Source organism: Poecilia latipinna, unplaced genomic scaffold, assembly GCF_001443285.1.
Source record: "Poecilia latipinna isolate Pla-1442-1.1 unplaced genomic scaffold, P_latipinna-1.0 Scaffold479, whole genome shotgun sequence".
NCBI lineage: Eukaryota > Metazoa > Chordata > Actinopteri > Cyprinodontiformes > Poeciliidae > Poecilia > Poecilia latipinna.
The window spans coordinates 54,808-80,821 of record NW_015113095.1 but is presented as its reverse complement, the minus strand read 5'-3'; the positions used below and the strand labels follow the sequence as shown (position 1 = coordinate 80,821).

At 40.5% G+C, this 26,014-nt stretch overlaps 1 protein-coding gene across 2 annotated transcripts in view; it reads left to right on the top strand.

Moving 5' to 3' along the window:
• rxraa (retinoid X receptor, alpha a) overlaps nt 1–26,014 on the top strand; it is a 117,138-nt gene that overhangs the window by 64,062 nt on the left and 27,062 nt on the right. For both annotated transcript variants that reach the window (XM_015039688.1, XM_015039687.1), the window contains exons 3-4: nt 9,710–9,948; nt 25,804–25,954. In XM_015039688.1, coding sequence (XP_014895174.1) covers nt 9,710–9,948; nt 25,804–25,954 — 390 coding nt within the window. The remainder of the gene's footprint in view (nt 1–9,709; nt 9,949–25,803; nt 25,955–26,014) is intronic.

Here is a 26,014-nt window from a genome sequence, read left to right as displayed (position 1 = left end):
CCTCTGCTGCCCTTTTAGCTGTCAAAAAATACATTGTTGGATCCCTGAAGCTCAGATGTGGTATCAGACTCTAAGATATTAGAATGAGTTCCTTTAAAAGTGAAAGGGGGGACCTCCATTGATTGCATTTGTTTAGCCAATACATTCCCCAGATGTTGGATTGGATTGAGATCTGGGGAATTTGGAACCATTCTTGTAAATGTTGATGCTGACAGAGGCCACACTAACCAGGGTGCAGGGTGTGTGGGACAAAAGATTGTACATGATCTACAGTAATTCTTAGTTAGGTAGTGCAGAATCTGTAAGACCCAAGATTTCATACAACATTCCCAAATGCGTCACTCTGCATCATTCTGTTCTGCTGCACGCAAAACGTTATTCCTTTGTTTAGGCCACCTCCTTCAGTTTTGCTCCATGGTCCAGTTCTGATGCTCTTTGTCTTGTTAGCCCTCGTTCCCCTGATGCATCAACGCAGCCACGGTTGCCATCACAACTTAGCCCCTGTCAGATCCTTTGATCCCGTTTCCGCGTCTCATATCGCCTGCTTCTGACTGATCAGTTTTCAGAACAAAATGTCCGCTTGCTCCCTAATCTATGCCGTCTTCTCACAGGTTTCTTTAGGAGAACAATTGCGACATAATCTTCTTGCGCTGACATCTGCTCCACGGGTTGGGCTGGTATTCATGGCTTCTCGCCACCTCTTTGATCACGTTGCATTGTGCGTTACTGCACAGGACATTAACTGCTGACCAAAGCACAGCTAGTGTAATAATTTGACCATGTTGGCTGTCTTTCATCCATATCCTGCAATCCCCTCTCTTTTTGCCCACTCGCAGGTTGGTCTCTCGGCTCTGTTAGGTTCATCACATGACGTACGATCTCACTTTCTAGCATGAAAAAGGTGCACGTTTTCTGTGCTGATAAACCAGTCTTTTGTCATTGGTGTGCTTTGAAGAGAACATGACACATCCCTAAGGCTAAGTTTAAGCTTTATCCATTAATACAATATTTTAGTATACAAGTCCATGACTGTAAAGTGCCCTGATCCCGTAGCTAAAAAGAAATTGGTTGAATTTTCTTTGGAAACTAAAGCTCAGAGCTGGAGATTGTGGGGATGTCCGTTCTTCGGAAGGAATGTTTTTTAAAGGGCTTCACTTGAATCATGTTTTTCACAATGAGATACTTTGGATTTACACAGAATGACCTTTGAACCCTTTTCAGATGGGAGTCGCTTCTCCTGGGTTTCTGTTGATGTCTCACCATCCTGGCATTGTGTTTCTGCACACCTGTATCCTCCAGACCAACAAATTGCTCCAACACCTTCTTTTAAAGACACTTTTAATTACATTTCATTTGAAACTTGCCACTTTTGCTCTTAAATCCTATAAAAAGCAACGGATATGTGCTTTAATTTTCCCTTGACTGTGTATTTCAGGCCAGGTTATGGGAGGAACCTGATGAATCAAGACGTAACCTATAATACCTTTCATTTTTGAAGGGAATTACGAGAGAAAATCCAAACATAGCTCGAATACATGCATGAATGATCATCCTCGTAATGTTTGTCTTCCTGGCAAAGCAAAATTTGCTCAGCCAGAACTTTTGTTGCTTTATCCATAATCCGGTGCAGACTGAGACTCAGAGCACCCAGGGAGAGTTTGTGTATCACCTCTGAGCTAAAGAGAACAATTAGGCCATATCAACAGATCAGAGTGTTGGCAGCCGACTTCACAGTTAGCAATAGTGCCAGTAATCTTTGGCTTAGCTGGCGCCGTGCCACAGCGAGCCGTGGCTCCATGGCCTGTTCAGACACTTAAGAGTCACGGAGGGCACAGGCATGGCTCAGGGGCTGACACTTTCATCCGCCTGCAAGCAGGGAAATGAAACGGAGAGAGAGAGGAGGGGAAGCCCACAAGAGACAGAAAAATGTAAAAGAAAAAGCAGTGGGAGGGAAAGAATTAAGTCTTTAATGAGGGCAGTTGTTTCAGCAGGCAAAAAGAATCGGGTTATATCAACACAGTGTATCAAATGATGGCTGTTAGTGGCCCACCTACTGTGAAATGATGGGTGGCCTGTTTGAGTTCTTTTCCGTCTTTTATCCAACATTAAGGCTTTTGTATGTGTTTGCTCACACATTCTTTCTATTAGTCTACAAGTCGGCTCACGGTGGCAGCAGATAGGGGCGGCGACAGATACCCTGAAGGGGCTTTGGTACTTTTGATTAGAGCTGTCAGGAAGATATGCCTGATCAAATCTCATCATGGGAAGAATTACAGTGACGCCTACAACCTCCATCACCACCTGGCTTTGTGCACTTTTCTTAATCCTCTCTGACTGTAATGAGGATTTGATGTCGATAGGAAGACTTGTACTTGAAGGCTGTTTTTTCTTTCTTTTATGGAGTGTTAAAGCAGAGACAACAACATAAAGCCTTGTTTCCACCAAGACTTACATATAAATTCGTTTTAAGCCTCATTATTACCCCCTCGTCCTGCTAGCGTTCATCTACGCATCGATTTGCATCATAATTTCTCTCCATCTGTTCAGGTTTTGCATGTTCTGTGTTGTCTTTTATTTTCACTTAGAAATTCAATTTTTACAAAAAGCAGGATGTGTGGGGTGTGAAAAGTACGATCTGTATCAAACTCTTTCTGAAACAGAGTTAATTCCACTTTCCATTGATTCAAATTGCCATTTACTTGTGTAAACAGGAAGTAAAATTGTCATTATTATTTATTGAATGACCCTTTTCTTTTCCCCTCTGCTTACTGAATCATCCCAAAGCTCGTTGTGCATAAATGTGGGCCGGCGCTGAGGAGGAAAAATAATATGGCTGTAATTTTATTGATCAAATATAATCTTTTTTATTCATCAAATAAAAATATTATTTTTATTGACATTATTTAAAGTGCAATAATGTTTTTTTAGCTACAAGGAGACTTTTGTAGATGGTTAAAATTTTACATTTGAAAAAGAATAACTCCAATTAATGATTGTTGATCAATCTAAATTAACATATCTGTAAATGCTTTTTCTACCAACCAGTTGAGAAAAACACAAATATTTCAATTTACAGATGCAGTAATCAGATCGTTTCTAATTCAGTAAAGTTCTCACTTACTGACGCTGCTTACATCTGATTTCTGTTTCCCTTAATTACTGCAACGTCTAAGTTTAAAAACAACAAATAGATGTTTTCTTTTCTAACCTTGCAGCTTGTTGGCATATTCAGCAGAGTTCATGCTTCAATAGGTCAGGCCTGTTTTGGCAGCAAGAAGAAGGGCCGACACACTGGTCGGCAGGTGTTTTAAAACGGTGCGCCTGATTCGTTTGTGAAGCGATTGCACAATCTTTTAAAACGAGATATTCGCCCTGCTTTCTCCACACTTCCACCTCATAAATACGCCTCACGTCACCTGTTGCCTTTCGTTCGCCTTTTTCCCGTCATTACTTCCTCCACACTCCCACTGTCCACAGAGTAAACACTTCAGACTCAGATATTTACACTCTCTATCTCCACTGAAAGGACCAGATTAGTCTGTTTATGCTGTGCACAACGGTAGACAGACGGTTACCAGTAATGAGCACACATGGATATGCACACACAACATGTTGACTCTGCACATAGTTGGATGCTGACGATGGCAAGGTGATGAATATTGGTCTAATTTTTTAAGCAAGCACCAACCGAGCGGGTAGATTGAAATATCAGCCTGCTGTCGTCATGGTGATGCAGACGTCAGAAGTAGAAACTCTGGAAAATAAAGCTGTTACACAGACTATTGTGTTATTTTGAGCGATTTTTTTTTTTTTATGCAACGAACTGAATCTCTTGGGTTTTTTAGCCGCATCTTTTCCCGCCTCTCCTCCTCCCTTCGTCTCTCTTCTTCCTCTGAACACATCCGGAGAAATGCTAATGACTAACGTTTCATCCTGGCTGTGCTGCGCTGCGCTGTTCTGCTCTGCAAGCTTCTAAAAGTGACTCACCTGCCTCGCCTAAAATGTCCCTGTGAATATTAACAGTAGCAGAAACAAAGATTGCGGTTTTCATCAAGTTTTCTTCCTGTTAGAGCTCAAGTTTTTCGCTGTTACAGTACTGTACGGATGCACAGGGAGCTCGGTGCATAAAATGTTGTTTTGGCTGATGTCTCGCTTTTTGTGCTCTGAAACCCTGCTCTGCATGGACGTATAGAAAACAAATTGTCTGTATGAGGACCCTCATATAGCCCATCTGGATGTTTGTATGCATGTGTGTCGTTTAGGTGAAAATCCCAGAGTCTCAGAGGAATGTGATGATTGGACAGAAGGGGGTATTAACCTAAATCTGTATGCATCAGGCTCAATCACACAAAATGCAAAGCATTATGATCGCTGCCTATAGAGGGTCAATTCCACTGATCAAGATTTAAGCGCCTCAGTTTCAGAACGGCAGCTGGACGCAAAGTGTGTGATTTGCAGGGATTTGCGAGCTTGCTCCCTTTGTCTTCTTTTTTCTCTCTCTCTTTTTGCTGCGTCCCACATATGCTCCACCTAATCGCTGCTGTTCCACAAGTAGTTGGATAACAGAGGAAGAGAAGTTGGCCTTTGGGCAAGAAACAATTGTATCAGCTCAAGGTTATAAATGTTTTTTTTATTATTATTAAGAAAAGAAACTCAGAGTCACCAGAAGCAAAGTGAAGATTTAGCTGTTATGAGCTGCATTTGTCATTTGTAAAAGCAGGCTAAGGATACGCACTCTTTTTTTTTCTGCTGCTTTTAGGGTAGTTCAGACTATCGTATGAAGGTTTTTGCATCCTTTCTCTTCATAATGCATTTTCCCTTGCTGATGGCAAAGACAACTCCAGCTTATGGGGCTCGATAAAAAATTCAGCCCTGGTTCTTTAGAGTTCTGCAGAATCTGTCTGCGTCTTTTGTTGTGAGCAGCAATTATCTCTTTCCTTTTTCTAGTGCTGATGAGGTCAACTGAGCAGATATCGTAGCAGGAAAATCTAACTTAACTAATTATCTTTATTACGGAACTTTGCAAATGTTTCACTATTTCTGTTTTTTTAATGTATTTCATTGGGATTTTGAGTAATAGACCAACAAAACGTAGTGCCTAACTCCTAACTGAAAGGATTTTTTTTAAATAGTTTTTTTTATTTGCAGATATGAATCTTAAAAGTGTGTCTGCATATAGATGCTTTTAGGATCCATCAGTGCAGTACACCGACAGACTGCAGTTGTTACCCATTCTTTGCACATTTCAATCAGAATTGATCATTTGAAGTCTTGCAACAGTTTCGGTCTTATCTCATTAGAGCATCTTGTTCCACATGTTTGTTGTTTAGCCATCATGGCTTGTGCCAATATATACATGAGACTTTTTCTTACGTTTTTTTTTTTTTTTTTTTGTAATGGCCAATAATAATTGTTTCTGTGGAATGTAGCTCCAAATCCTGGAGTGCTATTTTTGTTTTCCTGACTGTAGATAAGGAAAATTGTAGATACTAGCTTCTGTGATAGCAGTAAAATAGTTTCCACTGTGTATATTTATGCATATTAAGGCATAGTTGGTGTTTGAACAATTAAAATATGCAGCTGTAAGCTTTTTTTTTTTTTTTTTTTTTAATGGTTGGATTTAGCTGTTCACAGCTAACCGCCACAGCTATGGTGGGCCAACTATATAGCACACATGTGGCCACAAAGGCAAGTTTGCAAAGCACATGCTGTCTGCTTTTTACAACATAAATAGGATTGCAACATCCACCACCAACATATCAAAGCTATCGGATATGTTTAGACAAGCAAAGCTCAAAATATTTCTAGAAAGGAGAATTTATGCTAGACTCGTGACCTGCAGCCATTCTTTTGTTTCTTTTGCCGTGTCACGACAATCCCTTCCGTTTCGGTCCACACAAACCCGAGGAGCTTTGTGCAAGTGTCATTTTTCTGGAAAGTCGTCATCAATCTCTATCGCATCAGTTTCACTCCGGCCGAAGAATGTAAACAAGTTGTTTCCGGCGTAGGGAAGAAATGCCATGTGATTCTGTTTGTACGCGGAAAGCTTTCTCTTTTTCATCTCACTAACTGCTCTCATCTGCATCGTCCATCTATCATGTTCTAAACGCGTAAGCCTGCGAGAGCCAGCGCTTGAACTGGCAGTTTCCCTCCATGTAATCACATCCAAAAAAAACTGAACAAAAGAGCAAGGAAGCCAAGAGGAGAGAGCTATTGTTTAGAAACGGGAGATGCTTGAATGAAGAGGAGAGCCGATAAGTAGGGGAGCTCTTGTCTCTGCCTGCCAGGAAGATTGGGCCCTAATTTGCTTATTTGTAGCTGTCACTTTTGCTTTAATGTGCCAAGCAATTTGGAGCAATTGACAGGCAGCAGCTAGAGGCGACAAAGACTTTTTCTGCTCCTATTTAACCCTGAGTCAGCTTTTTTTTTCTTTTATTTTTTTTCTGACACTTGTAGGACTTGGGCAGATGTCGCTCATATTTATAGATGCTTTTACTGCAGTCTTATCTGCCCTGCCTGTGTTCAGTAATTTGCTTCAGCTTTTATCTAATCTTTGAACATTTGTTTACTTTATGCTGCTTGCGAAATGAAGCAAACCGATGCCAGAAACGTTGAGTTCTTGAGACTGTCGTAAGCTCTGCGAGACGCGATAACAAGGCAGGAACGAACAGTTTGTCAGTCCTATAACGTTCTGCCCCTCGCTGAATTCTTTACTTCTTTACTCCCCTTGTGTATTTGATTATTTTATACATGCTGTTCTAGTTTCATCTCTTTTCTGCCTTTCTTTTGCTCATTATCGTAAACTTCAAGGTCTCTTTGCCATCTGGAAATCTATGAAACGTCCTTAAAATATTTGCCAGGGCGTACCGCTGTAGTTCAAAGAAAGTTTTTTTCTTCCATCCACCCATTTACTTATTTGTTCATTTTTCCTACAATGCATCTATTTTTGTACCATTATTGCAGCCATCCTATCCTTGTTTTTATGTCAGTTCTATATTTAAAACCTTCCTTTGTAAAAAATAATTTTATATATATATACATATATATATATATATATATGTAGCTCTGCCATTAATCCAGACTAAACTTTGTATTTATACTAAAAATATCCGGATAACTGAATGTTTCATTCAGAAAAAATGGGGAATTTGTAGATGAGAAAAAAATGTGTAGTTTTTCAAGGATTAGGACAGAGTCCTTTATATCCAGCTGTAATCCGACACCGTTTACGCATCTCTAACAAGACAAAAGCACACACACGCACGCGCACAAGAGCATGCAAGCATATTTTGCTTTGAGAAAGCTTTCTGAACTGGGAGGTTTTAATGTCACCCAGAAAAGTTCTCCAATCAATGAAATAAACAGAAAAGAAAAACATATAAAGGATGAATGGAAGAGAAAGAGACATAAGCAGCCGGCTTTACCTCCCAGCTCGTCTCTGTCATCCCCCCTTCAGGTGGAGCCTTGCTGTCAGTTAAGCCCTCCTACTCCCCAGCTCATCACACACACACACACACACACACACACACACACACACACACACACAATCTCCTGCTGAGCCGTACAATGGTGGATTGGCAACCCTAATACCACGGCTCGCTTTATCTGCCTGAATTAAAACCCAATTGGAGGAACAGCTGTGGGAATTGCTGGTTCAGGAAGAGCCTTTTTTTATTTATTTATTCAATGTTTTTCAGGAATTATGTGGGTGGGCACATTCTAGAAACAGTAGAAAAAGTAATCAGATACACAGAAGTTCATGATGTATCAGTGTGGAGATTGGAAGTGAACTAATTTCTGAATGTGCGGAGCAGTTGTTAGCCATTAGGAATGTTTTTTTTTTTTATCTTCCACTTATTGTGATTGTGTCTATGTATTCATACAACACACGGATCAGGCAGGAGACACAGGATAGATCCACTGTTTTTTTCTTTTTTGTTCTGGTGAGTGGAGCTGGAGAAGACACTAACTTATTACACATGTGAGTATGATAGAAATGCTACCCACATGTTTATGACACAGATGCAGCAGCTGCAGCTTTCTTGGCCAGTTACATTCGACGGTCATTATAAATCTCCTACTATCAGTTTTAGATTACTCAGATTTTTCTCGTGAGTAGCTGTTTCCCGTCTCCACATCTGCCTGCATATCGACAAAGCTTGTTAACGTAGTTCTGAACATGAGGAATTGTTGAAACCTTACGTCCTGCAACAACTTTGAAGTACATGTGTCACTTTTCCTGCGCTTTTTGTCCTGAACAGGGCTTTCGTGTTGTGTCAAGGGTGTGGAATTCACAGTGTTCTGCTGCATCTGGATGGAGTATATCACTTTTGGGTTAATGTACAAGATTTTACTGACCATTTGAAGAAGAAATTGCTCTCTATTATAAACTCAAAGTGGTCAGATGATTGTGAATCAAATTAATCAGAAAATAGGTCATGCTATCAGTTTCACTTTCAGTTTCAGTCTTCTAGAAGGTGAGTTGAACCTCATCAGTGCAGACAAACTAATTAAGCATGTTAGTTTTGGATCATTGGAGCCATATTGGAGGAAATGTGTTCTGTTTCAGTGGCACACATGTACATAATCTGGTAGCTTTGATCATTTAGTGTGTGCTAGTGTCAAATGCATATCAAAAGACTTATGTGTAATAATATAAGAATTAAACGTGGTGTCATTTAAATTAATTGAATAAAATGTTTCACATGTGAGCAGCTTTTTCAGATTATCTTTCTCACTGTCACTGGATGTCTCAAATAAAATTTAATTACTGTTGTTACACCTCAGAATGTAAACAAAACATCAATAAATTAAATACATTTATTTTTCTGCAAGATTAACATTATGAGTAAATTGCTTTAAGAAAGTTTATGGAGGATGGAAGTAAAGATTGTAGTTCAGGAAACCGCAGCACCGAAAGAGGCAGAAGACAAAAACGTTTCTACCAACATATTCAAACCTTGTTCCAAAACTCTCATTATCATCACCGTGTCTTTGCTCATGTTTCTGTCTGTCTTAGATCTCTGTGATGACAGCTCAGCAAAGCCCAAGTCAAAGAAAAGTCTAGTTTTTGAAGTCAGATGAGCTCTTGCGTACATGACCTTAGCTTCATTGCCGTCTGTGACTTAGAACCCCGCTGCAGGTCTCCTCCTGGGCTGTGCTGCAAGGTCATGTTTTTTTCCGTTCTCTCAAGTTTACTACCCCACTCATCGGCCGCATGCATTATACACTAGGTTTATTCTGCATGCTGACCTCCTGCATTCCTGAGGGAAGCACTTTTGAAGTTTGAGGGACAGAACCAGAGAGAGCAGCAGAGCGACTGTCTCGACATCGCTAATCCCCATTTGGCCCTCGTGTTAGCGTGAGCTCCTATTTTTCCTCTCTGAACTAATCCTGATGAAATAGTTTGAGGTGTTGTTGTTTTTTGGGGGTTTTTTTGCTAAATTGTCCGTTTTTTTCCTGGACAGTGCCCAGATTTGTCACCTGCTTTCACACTTTAGCAGATGTGCTAGACTTTTGGTGCTAACAGCTGTGGTCAAGAAAAGCTGTAATTATCTTCTGAGGGTGCTCTTGAAAACAGATCATTAAGGTTTCATGGGAAAATATACATTTATGGAGCTGCAGGGCTTTTGAAACCTCAAAACCAAAATGCTGTAGATTCTTTGATGTTCATTAATCATCTTTCTCTCTCTTTTTTTTTCCCAACCAGATTCTTCAGGACAGGTGACCTCCTCACCTTTAGGCTCTCCTACTTCCCATCGTGGAATGCATCCCTCTTTGCTGAGCCCCACCTCCATGGGACCCTCTGGCTCTCTCCATTCTCCCATCAGCACCCTGAGTTCACCGATGAACGGCCTCACCTCACCCTTCTCAGTCATTAGCTCACCCATGGGGCCGCACTCCATGAACTCACCTGGAATGGGCTACGGCCCCAGCATCAGCCCACAGGTGAGGCCTCAGGCAGACATAAACAATATGAACTTTTCCCATATTGTGCGACATTGTAACCACGAATTTCAGTGCGGCTTAATTGGGATTTTGTGATAAGATCTAAAAAGTGTGGTGTGTGTATGTTTTTAGCCAGTTTTAAGTTGATACATAAAAACAAAATCAAATTCTGCTAATATTCGGCATTGAATTCAACCACAGTTTGCCATCTTTTTGACATAGTTGTCTCCTGAAACAACATGAATTGTTGAACTAATTCAACAATTCATTGAGTTGGTTAGAAACATATCACAAATTCTTGTCTACTTTATGTTGGTCTGTCACATAAATGTTTGATTTTGTTTCGTTGAGATCAAACATCAGATACTTCAAGGATTACTATTACATTATATAATAGAAGTCCTGCAAATTGTTAAGATGTTTGTATGTAAATGTGATGTAGACTTCTTACTCGATCTATGAGGGGGTTTAAACTCGAAACTCTAAGAAAACCTAGTGGTGAATAAATGCTACTGCGTCCATCCACACCTACTTCATCTTTATTGGGTTTGTATTTGGCACAATTATGGCATTCTTTTTGAGAACAAACCAGACCAATAATGTTTAAAAAGGATTGTTTTAGTTCAGTGAGGGAGGAATTTGGGGGCATTGTGCTCATTGTTGGGATAGACCTCGACGACTACTGCAGTATATTTCTTTGGCTGTGTCATGAGTTTCCACTTTGCATACCTCTAACATATTTATGTATATTAAGCATCTCACTGCAGTGGATGCCTGCAACAGCGCTCTAGATGCTGATGAGAATGATGGAAGCTCCTTTGCCAGAATAGCAAGTGCAGGATTTATTAAGCCTTTTTAGCCCTAGAAAATTGTCATTCACAGTTAATGGAGAACATTACTCTCTAATTGTATTTTGCTTTATTACTATAAACACTAATTAATGTTGTTTGTAATTTGACTCATTTCAGTTTGTCTTCATGTAAACACCATTAGGAGCAAATCTTTCTTCATGTACAGCCACACAGCTACCCTTTCGTACAACAGATCTGTACTTTTTGGAAACTGAAATAATCAGATCTAATTTTGGCACAAGGTTTGAACCAGAGCAGCTCTGTTGGATGAGGCCCGTTTAGGAAATTGCAGCAGGATTACTTGTTTGGTTTTAGCCAGTCTGTTTATGAGACGTTTTTATTTAGTGTTTCTAGAGTCTGTGACGGTGACCGCACAAGTGACCCAAAACCACCTAATCAAAAGCAGCTCATTTAGTTATTTTCTTATGTAAACCTTGCTTTGCTTTCAAATGATTGGTTGTCTTTAAATCCGAGTGTGACATAAGTGTGACTGAGACATTTTGGGAGCGATGACTCTTCATGGTTCAGGTCCAGCCAAGCAATGACTAACATTTTTACAGAGCTTTCAACAGTTTTAGCTTTTAATAACTTTTAACTCGCATTAGAACACGTATTGACATGAAAAGATTTATGATATTTATTATGTTTCGTTTGCTGAACATTGGATGAAGCTGTTAAAACATGATTAAAAAAAGAGGAAGGGGGAAAAAGAAAATAGTGGAGGAATCGTGTGAAGTTGTTCCAGTTAGAAAACTTCTGGAAATTTCCTTTTTTGTGTGTGTTTTCACAAATATATCAAATATTTCAACCTGTGTTTCAATAAAACATGTACTCAGGCTGCAGGTTTAACTGCTTTAAATATTTAGTATTGTGATTTACAAGTGATCAAATATAACTTAGATTCCTGAAAAATACAGTGAAATATTGTTTTGTGCAGCTAAGTATTTTACTTTTAGTTGCTAAATTCTTCAAATACTGCAATCCTCTTTCAAAGCAGATTTAGATAAGCTCATTTCAAACACTAAAACACTTGTACAAATTGGCAAAAACGCATTTCAATTTCACCGCTTTTGTTCCAAATTATACATTTTCTGATAAATCGTGGTTTTTCAAAAAGGAAAAATTTTTAGAAAATACCCATATTTCTTCTGGGGTTAGCTTTCAAGCAACACATCAAATAAGCATGTTTTCTTAAAATACTTGCCTTTAGCTTGTTTCGAGTTTAATTACACCTTGCGAAACCAGAGAGATCAATGTTTAGCAGCCACCACTATGGTTTTCCTAAATCACAGGCCAACACAGCTGCCCTGTAAACCAGGCAGACAAACCGGTCATGTTTCATGTCTTACAAACTGCACTCAAACATCCCATAAGTGCAAATCAGAGGCCCTTAAGACTTGCACACTCAGACGCGTACACCATTATACAATTTTCCACAGAGGCCCCGATTTGACCCCGTGGCACAGCCAATCAAGGCCTATTCAAAAACACCAGCTTCAGCTCTGTGCTTTTATTACTAAAGCATCCATGTCACTTTCTCCCACTGGCTCTCTCTGTCTTTTTCTTTTTGTCTGGGCTTTTTTTTTTCTCCCGTTTGCCTTTTTCGTTCTTTCTTTCTTTTTTTTTTGTCACATCGTCTCAATTTTCCCATTTTTTCCTGCTCTGTCTCTTGTGTTCCATCAAAAAGGCTCCTTGGCATTAACAACACACACACACGCACACACACACACTCACACATGCACAATTAAGACATCAAAGCTTCCAGTGTCCCAGTTTCAGTCTGGACCCATATCTGAAATTAAAATTGTTTCTCCCCACAAAATGCATTCGCTAGACCTTTTTTGTGTTTATTGATAATTGAGTTAAAGAATCCCGACAATGTGCTGCTATTTAGGGATGGGCTCCCTCCCTCTCTCTCTCTCTGTTGTTAAGCTCATCTGCACCTTCATAAGGAACGCGTCCCACATGTAATAGAGTTAGGAGGGGATTAGGGCCACTTTATGAAAACGGATGATATTTTTCATAGCTAGAAAGCTCCCGTCCTTCTCCCCATCCTCCTCTTTCTGATTCTTCTTTTCTTTTTATTCCCAGAACTTTTGTTTGGGCTCCTCTTCGTGTACTGTAGTAGCACACTTTAGGCTTTCAGGTTAGGAGTGTTTTGGAAAGGGGTGAATTTGGGTTTATCTGTCTCATTTGAATCCCTGATGGAGGCGTGTGCGATGTTCCTTCAGTGATACACAAAGGCAAATTCAAAACATCCGATCCATGACTTTTGGGGATTGGATTAAGGCTTCCTAATGATTTTTGCCTGAGGCTTAAATGCAAAATGTATGTGCAATGGACCCGCGCTATGCATGGGGTTAGAGGTTGCTGCCACCCACGAATAGCTAAAATACACAAATACCTGAGACGCTCTCTAAAAAAACTCTAACTAATTATTTTAAAAGTCTAAACACCAAATATTCCTTAACATAAGCATGCACATTGGAAACTGTACTAGCATTAAAACAGAAGCTAATATCTAGAGTCTTCCTCATTTCCACTTTTTGAGGAACAGCCAATCATCACCAAGGAAGATGAATGGCGCTTTTGGATTGGCTAGTTTGCAAACTCCAGCCAGTAGCATGTCAAGCATCACTGCACTAAGGGATTTCAACCTCCCAAGCTAAGTTTTCTTTTGAACATTTAAGATATTTCCTACAAAACAAGATTTTTAAAAAAATAGCACCGTTAATGTTCAAAATATATTTTGTAAATCTCTTTATTTAAAATTAAAGGTTGCTATAACTAACTGTACTGTTTCTGTGAGATGGAATAAAGCAAACAAACAAGACTTGGTTTTCTTTTATTATTATTTTCAGCTTCTGTAACAGGAACTTTGAACATTTAGCTGCAACAAGCGAGATCATCCCTAGAACTGAGTGCCTGACTAGTCTAAGTAATCAAAGACGAAGGGCCTTGATCAGAGTGATGACCAAGAATCTGGTGTTCTCTGGGGAATCTAGAGGAACCAGCCACAAGGTCAACCAGTGCCAACACGCTTCATCAATCAATCCCTTATGGTAGATTGACCTGACAGACTGTGCTCTGCTGTGAGAAGCAGCATTAACCTCTTCAGGAATTTGAGAAGAACTTCTGTTCCTTTGACAGACCAAACCTTTTGATAGCTGCTGACCACTGCAGACATGGAGCACCCCACAGAACACAACTCGGTCCTCTGCAAATTCACTCAAATCTTCACACTTTTTCCTGATTTTCACTCATTCACTTTGACAAAAAGTGAATGATATACCCCACCCACAACCCGATGTCAATGTCAGGAGATAACCGGTGTTGTTTGCTTCGTCTGTCACTGGTCTTAATTTGAACATTTGGCAAACTTCCTTAATTAACTAAACATGACTAAATCCTGAAAATATCCTACAGCTACATCAGTTGTTCCTCCAAAAGTATCACAACAAGTGCTTGTTTTGAGCCCCTTGCAGTGATGCGTGACCCTTTTGAGCCCCTTGCAGTGATGCGTGACCCCCGTGCCTTACAGGTGCTCACCTGTTAGGCACTACTGGCAATACAAAGTAAAAAAAGGTATCGACTTAATTATGAAACTAATCAATTAATTGGATAAAATGACGCAACAGATTCAACTTAAATACAATAAATGTGACTCTGCAATTGCAGAGTCTGCAGCAGGGTGGAGAGCAGCAGTCGGACGGGCTCAGAGGTTAAAGTCGGCGGTGTTGCCCTGTAGCCGTGAGGCGCGGCACCTCTGATGAGACGTGATTTGAGTCAGACGGCGTATGCCGCTTGCCCTTAACACTTGGCTGACTAGCCTTTTTCAAGAGCACTTAACTGGAACGAGGTCGCTGCTCGGCTCAGCCTCTACTGTATTTAACCGTCCTGCCTTTGCTAACCACACACATTTTACAGGCATATACTTTAATTTTGATGATTTACCAGGCATATATCGCGCTGTGCAGTGTCCCTCCTTTACTTCTTGCTGCCCTCAAGAAGGTTCTTCTCAGCATGAAGCGCAATCAAGAGCTTTTTTGTTCAAGTACAAAAACATGTAACAGGGTTTAAAATCACAGTAAAACACTTAGTTTCTTACTGGAACCTGCTTCATTTTCCCCTAAATATGGTAATAATAAAAATAAGTGAGGCATAACATCAAATATCCACAAGACTGCTTGATGAAAGCGGGGACAGGATGACTAAATGTTCTGTTCTTTCAGTAGTTTTGCATGTTTCAAACACCAAACCACATCTAAAGCCTTTTTCACCAGTCAGTTCTTACATCTTAAACAGCCATGCTTCTCATCTGTCCCTAGCTGTCCTTTTTAACTTTTCAGGAAGGACCTTGTAGGTTTCTCATGGCTGATGACTGCGTTCTGGTTGCCTCCTTGGTTTTAATGAAGGAGATCAGAAAGGAAACTACATATTCTTTGCAAAGAGGCCACATATTGACTGAGTTTTACTGTCACTCAAGATGCACGGAGGGTCTGTGGGTTTGCTTTCAGAAGGCTGGTCTTTGTTTGTGGAGGTAAAGGACGAGGAGATCTGCAGGATTCAATCTTGAGCATGTGGTTTTAAGGCTTCGGAGGCCACAACAGGGCTCTTTCTGATCAGACTCTTCAGCGGTTTGGTCCTCAGGGTTCAACACACCGACAGTACAGACCATCCTTCTCTATCAGAGACGCCTCAACTTTTTTGTGCAGCTGGAAGGGATTATGTGTTGGGGTTGGAACACATTTCACACTTCCACTTACAATAGCAGGAGTTGTGTGGCTGTTGTCTTTTGCTGAAAAAGGGGTCCTTTATTATCAGACCACTGCAGGGTCCAACTTTCCATTTTGCGGCTTAAACCAGTACCCCTTTGGCTTCTGCGCTTTGGTTCTGAAATCTCCCCGAGGATCCTAAACCAACAACGGGCCCCTGTTGTTTCTCAGTTTCCCAGTTTGCCTTCAAAAAAAAAGGAAAATACATACAAAGCATGACTGTTTCTGGATTTGGACGCAACATAAACACTGATGCAGAAAAAAGGTGTAAATGTTTTACAAGAAAACGGAACGCGCGCTTAATAAGTTATAAACGAGCGGCGGCGGTGATGTCATGTTCCAGCTCCGAGGGCGACGTGTTCAGACGGGAGTCGCTAGGAGACAAAAACAGAAAATATTCAAAAGAATGAAACCGGTGGAGCTCAGGCTATTCCTGCATGGGAGTCATGAAGTCCATTCCACTACTTAAGGTTTTGATGGCTACTGCGGTCACTCTGCATGATGTCATGGTCGCCATGTCACATAAAGGGACTCTGTTTAGGCTCCTTGAGTAACCATTAAGGGTTTCTCATGTCAATTAACCTTATATTGGAAAATATTTTTTTTTCAAAACCTCTTTGCAGGTAGCAAATAAAAATCAGATGAAAATATAATTTTTTCCCCCCAATACTCCTTTCTGCATCTAATGTAATGGTCCAGTTTTCATGCACTTAGCACACAGCACTTAAGTCATTGTTTAGGGAAGCTTTGCTCGTCTTTGACGCAAATCCTTATTTTGAGAACTACAAGTAGACTCTGCTGCATCTGTTCATTATTATAATCGTTCCACCCATTGTTGGGACAAAACTCAAGTTTCTGCCAGAGAGGGCTTTCAGTCTGAAATATACGCAGGAATTGTTGTTGTAAAGAAGTCAAAGTGGCATGAATGCAAGGAGAGCAAAGGCCTCCACTCAAAACATAGGTTTATTTATGAAAAGGGAAAACGGCACAGCACATTTCCGGTTCAATTATTTGTTTTGACAAAATCTAGGTCCTGATTTGGAGATGAGACCTGACAAAACTTTATTTTATTATTTTAATTGCCCTTTTCAAGCATAATTGTAGTGTTTGGTGCTTTACACAAATAATAAACAAGGATTCAAATATAATAGATTGATGTATAAAACATAAAGCTAGCAATTATAAAATAAAAATACACTTCACCAGTAATAGGTTGGACCTTCTTTCACCTTCAGTACCGTCCTAATTCTTCAGTTTTTCAAATATTCTTAGTGATTTTGGTGCAGATTGAGATGATAACGTCATACCAATAAATCATTACTGTTTAAACTTTTCCTTTAATAACATAAAGTTACCTAATTTTTAAAGTACAATCAGTAATACTTTTATAACAAATTTATATCAGTAATGATTTATTGGTTAATGTCAAGTTGTCATAACAAAGACATTTTGAATAATGTCAACTTTGTATTAAAAGTGTCATAATTTACCGAATGACACTTTATGACAACAGTCATAAATATTCATGAAGGCTTATTCATGTTCATGACAGACGTTATGTCATGTTTATGACAGTGTCATGTCAGTCTTATTCACCCCCTTCAAATAAAGTATTACAAAAAAAACAAAAAAAACAGAGCTGGACCTAGAACTGAATCCTGCAGAACACCATATTTCACCCTATTCACATTTACAGAATGCAATGCATCACATAGATGAGACTGAAACTACATTATAAACTCAAGACTGTGTGGCAACGTAAGATATTTTTTAACCAAACGGCTTTAATACTGTAATTCACTTTGAAGCTGCACTGAAACTCCAGGACTTGTTGTGTTGGAAACTCAGAGTAGGTGCCAACATATGCATATCTACAGGGCAGCAGAAGCAGTGACATTAGGCTTAGGTTTCAAACAATGTTCTACGGAAGCAGGCGCATGGCTTTGCGGTTGAAGTGCCTCAGGGGAACACATTTATTTTAGAGCTTGGAATAATCTCTTTTGGATCTAATTGCATCTATTGGTGTGATCTTACTGCAAGACAATACTGTCTTGTGGGCTGACATGTACACCGTGGCATGTCTATGAAGAACAATACCGACTCTCTCCCACATGTGAAAGGTGAAGTTAGTGAGTGGATTTTTTTACCCCATGTTTCTTTTATTTAAATGTCTTGTTTATCTCTGTTATTATTTGCTCTTTGTGATGATTTTAAACAATAATGGGGGAAGAGAGGCAAATATGAACTAGAAACACAGTTTACATTTTTGTTGAGAATCAGACGGCCTCTTTTTGCCAATTAATTTGGTATCCAGCACAAACACCATCCCCAAAGCATTTCTGACTCATAAATATGCACACACTAGAATAAAAATCTGAGACAGAATGACACAAATGTGAAAAAAAAAACCTAAGTGTGCTTCATTGAGATGAACAGGTACATTTTAGTATATTAAAATCACCATATGCAGTGGAGAAATGTTATGCCGTTGCTTACACAATGGTGGAGAAGATTGCTGTTTTGACAGAGAGTCACTGACACCATCTACAGAGAGTTTGCCACAAAAAGACATTTCCTGTAATCTGTATAGATGCACAAAAGTGGGAAATTGAGTGGAAGGAAAAAGCTTAGTAGGAAAAGCTTCACATGCAAAGTACAGAACGTGGTCTGGGTTTCTTTCGCTTGGAAAGCTGCCTTAGTGTGGGGTGTTTGCTGCAATTAACCAGTTAATCGCATGATTGATCAGATTGAGCTGCATTTAATATGTTTTTTAATATTAACAATCAAAATCAAAAGTTACAGCAATTTTGTTTACAAAACAAAAATCAATAGATGTTTTTGATTATCAGAGGCTTTTATTTCCATTATAGGTATTATTCTTTGTTGTCGTATTTTATTTCGGATATTCAAAATACCTTCCAGTTTTTACGTAAACTGTTCTCGACAAAATGCGAAGGGAAAACATGCATTATTATGCCATTACCAATACACTATTTGAAAATGGTTTCAAAACAACATTATTGTTTATCACAGTAATTACTGGGACAGTTTATTGTCCAGTAAAATAATTTAACGACATTCTATGGTGGGTGTCAGTGAATTGGCAGTGGGTGTTTTAATTCTGGACTTCTGTCCTTTAAAAAAAAAAAAAAAAAAGGAACCAAATCCCTGGCAGCACTAGATTTTTGCGACTAGTGTTAATTAATTCTTTGAAAGACATTTAACTTGTCTGGACCTCAATAAGCGCACAGCAAAGACCAGACTGGGTGACCGCTGTTCTGTCCGTCTGCATTTATCCCATTTCATGCTTGTTTAAGGACCTAATAAGGCAGAAAAAAAAACCTGTTTGCTTCTCAGTTTCAAGGTGGAAATAGTCATGAAAGAATATTGAACACAGTGGCTATGTGACACCTTAATACTCAAGTAAAGAAGTCTTTTAAAAGCTGGATCACTTGCACGGGGATTTACCCACCCCATTATCTACTCAGGGACAGACAGGAAGGAATTAATCAAAGAAATCCTAAACGCCGTCGTGGTTTGACACAAAAATACCCCTTGAATTATTACTGGATTATGTGCAGTTTGACAAAAGAAATTGCCTCTGCTCATTCTCATGCAGCACACCAGAGCACACTTAGAAAGATATGATCTATCACCAGATGTTTGCATACACACAGAAAATGTATGCCTGGACTGGATCTCATCTTTATGCTGAAAAGGCTGTTGGATCCAAAAACAAGCTGCATGATCTCAAGTTTTTAATAAAAGATGGCATTCATGTCCTAAATAGAGTTTCACAATAAATGTAAATACTGCCAGAATCTGACTTTATGTTTGAACTTTCGAACTGTTTTCTCAACACACACACACACACACACACACACACACACACACACACACACACACACACACACACACACACATACAGCCAGATGGGTGGGAAATGTTGGCAAACGGAGACAAACCAACATTTGTTAAAACACCTTAGGGATCGCTTGGATGTAGTTCTTGGACAGAATACATTAAAAAGTTTGTGCATGCATGCATTGTTTCCGAGACATTGTTGAACAATATTCCAATTCTATTTACAGTAATGGAAAACTCGATTTAATAATATAGCTGGCTATAAACAGCTCTGTCTGATAGTCAGGTACCGTTCATTCAAGAGACTGAATAGTTGATGATCACCAAGGTGATTATACATAATCAGGACTGATGCATGCAGGTGTGTGTTAGCACAATGTCAAGGAGGAAAGACATCAGTAATCATATTAGAGAAGCAGAGTCTGCCTCACATCAATCTGGGAAGGGTTATACGGCCATTAAAGACAATTTATAGTCACGTTACGGTGTTAAGTGGAAACATTTAAAATGGCTACTAATTAACTCAGGCCGGACGTACTGGCAAATTCGCCAAAAAGTCAGACAACTACAAGAAAGAAAACCCACAAAGAACTAACTCCACCTCAGACTCAACCGGCTGTTTGGAAAAAACGAAGGAAAGGTTGAAGGAGAACGTGTCTTCTGTCTCAAAATAAATTGAATCAAGTTACACCTCACGAAACCACAAGATCCTTGGTCAATGCAGAGATGTTTGGTCACAATACAGTTCAATAGGTTTAGAGGGAAAAGATGCAACATATGCTGCATGGTGCAAGTTTCTGTGTAATGGTCAGTGTGATATTTGCCCACATGTGAGGATCTGTTCCACATAAAACCACATCCTCTTCAGGACTCACAGAAGCCTGAAAGCACAGAATCAACCGCATGCATGGAGGAGTGTGTGTTACAGTCATGTCTGCTTGCACACACAAAATCACACGTTGGAGCGCACACGCAACAAAAACATACAAACGCATGTTTGAAATGCACCCGAGCCCTGCGTGCGCTCTCACAAATGCTAAAAACACACGCTCAGATGCTGCCACGCTGAGGTGACGCAACAGCTGAAAGTCGCTGCATGTTTCCACTTTGCCCCGTCAGGTTCAGCTGTTTTCCGCCACTGATAGTCTCACTAAAATCGCCTCTTTTTTCCTCAGCAAGAGAACTGCACACCAGCTCTCTTTCTCTCTCACACACAGACATGTATCTAAACTGAGCCAGTAGAGCTTCGTTTTATCTGTTGTGGCACAGCATGGGGCGAGTTGTAAACCTCGGAGCTGTCTGGAATCATGTCTGCTGCTGCTAAGCCACCAGGAGAGAGCCGAGGCTGCGTTTTATTACAGCCTGCGACAATAATCATGAAGTTGTTTTACAGAAAGGATTGCTTTAAAGGAATTTTTATGAAACCACAGAAGGATTTTGTTAACGGTTGATAAATAATTACTTGCTCACTTGGTTCTCAGTAATGCGGATAATTTCCAAGACAAGAGATTTTCTGCTGCACTTGCACCTTCCGCCTCCATGGAAACCGAGTTTTTGGCGCCAAAACTTGAGATTCCTAAGAGGTGGATTTGTGATGCGGCCATGTTGACTGCAACTCCAGGAATAGGTTTCGTATCTGCTTGTTTCGTCCGGACTCTGTGCCGCTTACCATCAAATCTGAGTCGAAAAAGTAACATGGCTGTGAGTAAATGATAAACGGTCCAAGAAAACCTAAGCTACAGGTGATTCGAGAAAATCTGCAGCCGGCCGCTGACTTTGAGTTTGATGCAGTGTTGCCAACCCGTCAGTGGGAGAAGTAGCTATTGACTATTGTAGAAGGTGCTGAATAATTTCACTCTCTGGTTTGCATAGTTTGTCTTGAGTGAAGTAAGTAGTTGTGTTTCCATTACAAATGTGTGTAAATCTTTTTTCTGCTAAAATGGGAGAAAAAAAAACAAAAAACGCAATTTCGATGTTTCCGTTTAAATAAGAAATGAAATAAAAATCAAATGTGAATCAGGCTGTCCAGCTCGATAAAAATCCTGGCAGCGACACGTTAACAGTTACATAACATGTATCAGTGAAAAAAAATGTTTCCATTTAAATTTTGCTAAATACATTTACTTTGCATCTACTGAACAGCCGCCTTTCCTTAGCACAAAAACGTTTTATAGAAAAACATGTTTTTGTTTCTCAAAATTGTCCTTTCCTGCATTCTGATTCTGCAAGTTCATCCACACAGCGAAGCGGGATAAATGTTTCCGCGGATAAACATTTGTGAGCCGTTTGCATTCAAAACCGGTGTCTGATATTCAAACGGTCCCAGGAGAGACGGGCTTGTCTCACTGCGATCCCCTGAAGGCACACAGGCTAGTCAGGGGTCCATTAACAGGCCTCCCTGTGTGAAACCCGATCCACTGTCTCTGCTGATGTGTGTCCGGATAAGACTCTGGCACACAAACACACACCGCAGCGAGCAGAAGAAAGTTCCTCCTCGCTCCTCCCGTGCGCTCTGCGGAGCTGTCCAGATAAGTTTGCTTTCAGGAGGAAGTGATCGTCACGAGGTGTCAGAGGTGAAAGGGCAGCGGGGGTTATCTGGAGGTGAGATCTCGACCTGATCCCTGTCCTCACCTCTCCTGAGTTTGCCATTTAGGCCTCTCCCTTCTTTCAACAGGGGATTTGAGCGCTGCCCGCTGACTTCCTGCCACTTCACGTTCTATTTTTGGATGTTTTTTGTTTTTTTTTCTTTAAAGCTTCACGCCTCGAGGCAAAAGTAAATTAAAGCTACAAAAAATTAATCATACTTAAGATAAGCAGCTTGCAGCCGGCGATACGGCGGCGGGCAGTGAGATCTGTAACAGTGGATTGTAAGGCAGAGCGCTCTGTTCCTGGACATGCCGCTCCTGCTGCACAATGGAAAACCTTCTGAAGGAGTTTCATTACAGCGTTTTGGAAGAAAACACTTAGAGATAAGTTCCTCGATTTTAACCAAGGTGCCCTTGAATAAAAAACAGGTGAAGATCCACGTAAGGAGTTGATTTCTCCCGTTTGAAGTGCCGTTGCGGCGCTCTGACTCTGAATCACGCTAAGCCCGTCTTAGGCTGAGGCTTCTTCTGTTTCGGCTCTTCTTCCCTTTTCGTCCTCTGTTGCCTCGAAGGACGGACGACTCCTCCACCGTGTGTCTTAGCATGCTGACAGTTGAACGGACTCGCTTTTTTTTTTTTCTTCCCCCTTACGAGGAAACTCGTAATGCATCTTGTGTTAATGCGACTTTCCGTGTTCCAGCACTGAACATATAATCAAAATGCAACAGCTCTGCGACGAATTCGACACCCGCAAGCAGAAGCGGTACCAGTTAGACGTCCTTCACGGCGCATTACATAACACCTGCAGCACACGAAGCGTTCCAGCCGCTCACGCTGTACATTGTTCCTCTGGAAATCTTCTGTCCTACATTTCAGGCCTTGAAATGAATCGTTCCTCTTCCATATTCTGATTAAGTTTAAGTCTAAGGCTTCTTATTAGCCTTTGACCCTGTGTGCTGGGGTTTCCCTGAGCGGTGTAGATGCACCTACAGCTGATATACCTCCCTATCAACCATTGTGTGTGTGTGTGTGTGTTTGTGTTGTAAGGGAGAGCTCATGTATTCTATTTCCAGTACTGGTCCTGAGCTACTTTAATCCCCTCGCCTTGTCTCTATTGCCATTGGCAATAGAGAAAGAAACCCCCCGAGCCCCCAGTCTGCCCACCCCTCCCAGGCTTTCTGCCTCTGTCTTGCTGGGATTGAGTTGCAAGTTTACTGAAAATAGCCTGTGAGAGGCAGAATCTTTTCTGTCAGGCAGACAGAGGGTTTGATAGAGACAATCCCGGCCGAGGAGACAGCTCTGCGAGTGCTGCGCTACGGGGGGAGAAAAAAAAAACTAGAGTCAGGCATTTGAGGGAGGTAAGACCTCAAACTGTGAGTGTGTGTTTGTGTGTGGTGTGTATTTGTAATCCTGTAAATGAATGTGCACTCATGTCATGTTTCCAGCTTTTATAGCTCAGATAAGGTCTTTTTTTCCTCTTTTTTTCTTGATTTTCTTTGGTTTTCTGAACAAAAAGTGTTTTTTCAACATATGACAGGGGCATATTTATAATTATATTAGAGGAGGTTAATAAAAATTGACTTTTAATGCTGAAATATCAGCTTACTGAAATGTACACTGTACAGCACATGATTAGGGCAACTTTTTTCATAAACCACTGCAACAGGCGGGTTTAGTATGTAAAGCTCAGCCTGTGACTTTGCTGATGTCTTGGGGAAGAACCAGGTTGCTGCTGTTGGTAAAACACCAACAGCAGCAGACGACATGAGATTTCTCCATTTTTTCCTTCCACTAAACTTTCCATTAATATTATTATTATTTCTGTTGCCATTAATGTGACTTACCATCCTCGTGAATGGTGTCACTTACTGTTCAACAACTGCCAAGTCAGATTTTGTAGGCCATTTATGTTTCATTTTGAATTTAATTTTGTGATTTGCGATCTTTCCAACTATAAACCATAAAAAAGTTTCTCTTCTTTTTTTCTTTTTACTAACTGACTTTCTCTTTCAGATTGAATCTTTTTGGAAGCATTAATATTTGATTGTGTGTCACATTTTTGTGTTTTTGTGAAAAAAGAGATCATGAAGATCAAACCAGGAGGTGATGTCACAGCAGGACCTAAAGATTTTCCTTTGTCGCAGTAAAATCATCCATTTTTGTGGATGCTTCTGGGAAATATCTGTCAGTAATTCAAACCCTTTCAGTCTGAAACTCTGCTCATCTCCGCAGAGTTGCTGTAACTCTCCACATGTCACGCTGAATCGTACAGAAACATGGATGAAAGGAAGCAAGGGAATCTGTATTTTTGAATTTTTCTATTTTAGCTGATGGTGAAGCACTGTGTGGTCAGGAGTATTTCTGTTTATGGATGGACTGCATGAGCTGCGCTTCTCGTAGCGATGCTGTTAAACAGGACTCATATTCTGGGCTGTTGGAGTTTAAAAAAAAAAAAAAGATGAAAAAAGAGGCCTGGAGCCACAGCAGCCCTGTGAGAACAGCAGCATAATGCTCTGTATTACTGTAAGGGAGTTTTCTGACCCGGAGCTGGAAGGTCTAATGAAAATTGCTGAATTGCAATATGGAGTTAGATACACCAGTCCTACAAAAACCCCCCAAAACCTATAAATGGAACAAATGCATAAAGTTCTCAGTTTTGTTTGACAACTCGCCTGGTTTATTTTTTCTAGATGGACTAGATTAATAGATTAACAGCCTGTACTTGATCTTTTGGTTTCTTGGCACTTGATCAGTTTAACGAGACAAGATATATATATTTTTTAAGTTCAAAGCTTTTACGTTTTCAAAGCTTCAAACTCCTGCAATGATTTGTGATGAATAAGTTGGTTTCTCTCTTGTTCTGAACTCTGTAGAACCATATCCTCTTATCTTGAACCTTGGTCATAAAATAAAATTCAGAGTACACCGCAAGCTTTAGGCTTTCACACAATTATTTTCTGTCCTACACCCAGAGCGCGTTCTCAAGCTGACAACGTTGTTGTGTCCACATGTATATATTTAATAAAACAGCTTTCATTTGCTTTGCCAACTTGTGCTGAACCAGCAGACTTTTACATTTCTCATTTTGTTATGAGGTAGTTGTTTTGGCTAGCTTGTGTAATGAACTGCGTTTAGTCATTGTGAAGTACGTGCATCCGGCCATGCAACATTTATCCTCTCTGGAAGCGACGTTTAGGCAGTTGAAATAATTTGACCCTCCTGGCTTTTCGGTTTCAGCAGAAGGCAAGGAGAGGCCTCTTTGGGAGAACATTTCTCAGACAGAAGGTATCAGGCAGCAGCTGAAGTTGTGTTTAAAAGCTGCAGTTTGCACTGCTGCTGCAACAAATTCTGCCTCTTTATTCCGCTGTGCTGTTAAATTTTGCAGCGTAGTTATGCTAGCACCGAGCATTTTGGAGCCAGCGGGGCTTGTAGGGGGCATGAATAAAAGAGTTTCTGAGGTTGAGTGGTGCAGCATCCCCGCCGCACCAGATTTAGATCTAAGAGAGGAGGGAAGAAGACTTCTGGGACTGCTAATAATTCACTTTACATAATTTCCTCTTCTTTTTTTCTTCTTCTTCTTCTTAAGTTTGGTCAATTGGTTAAAACTCCACACGACAAACTTCATCCTAATGCCTGCTTTAAGTAACATGTATTTAACTCCACAGGCGCTAGCTAGCAGCCGCTGTGCAGTGAGCTGTGTGATATTGCCTGTTTTGAGTTCAGAGGGTCTGCTTTTGTGACCCGTCGGCGTGTGTGTTTGTGTGTGTGTTGGTGTTTCAGTTGAACTCTCCGATGAACTCGGTCAGCAGCACGGAGGACATTAAGCCCCCGCTGGGCCTCAATGGCGTGATGAAGGTGCCCGCTCAGCCCTCAGGCACGGCTCTGTCGCTCACCAAACACATCTGCGCCATCTGCGGCGACCGCTCCTCAGGTGAGTGCACCGACGCCGGGACGGCCGTCAATACACCCCAGGTGTGTCTCAGTCAGTCGG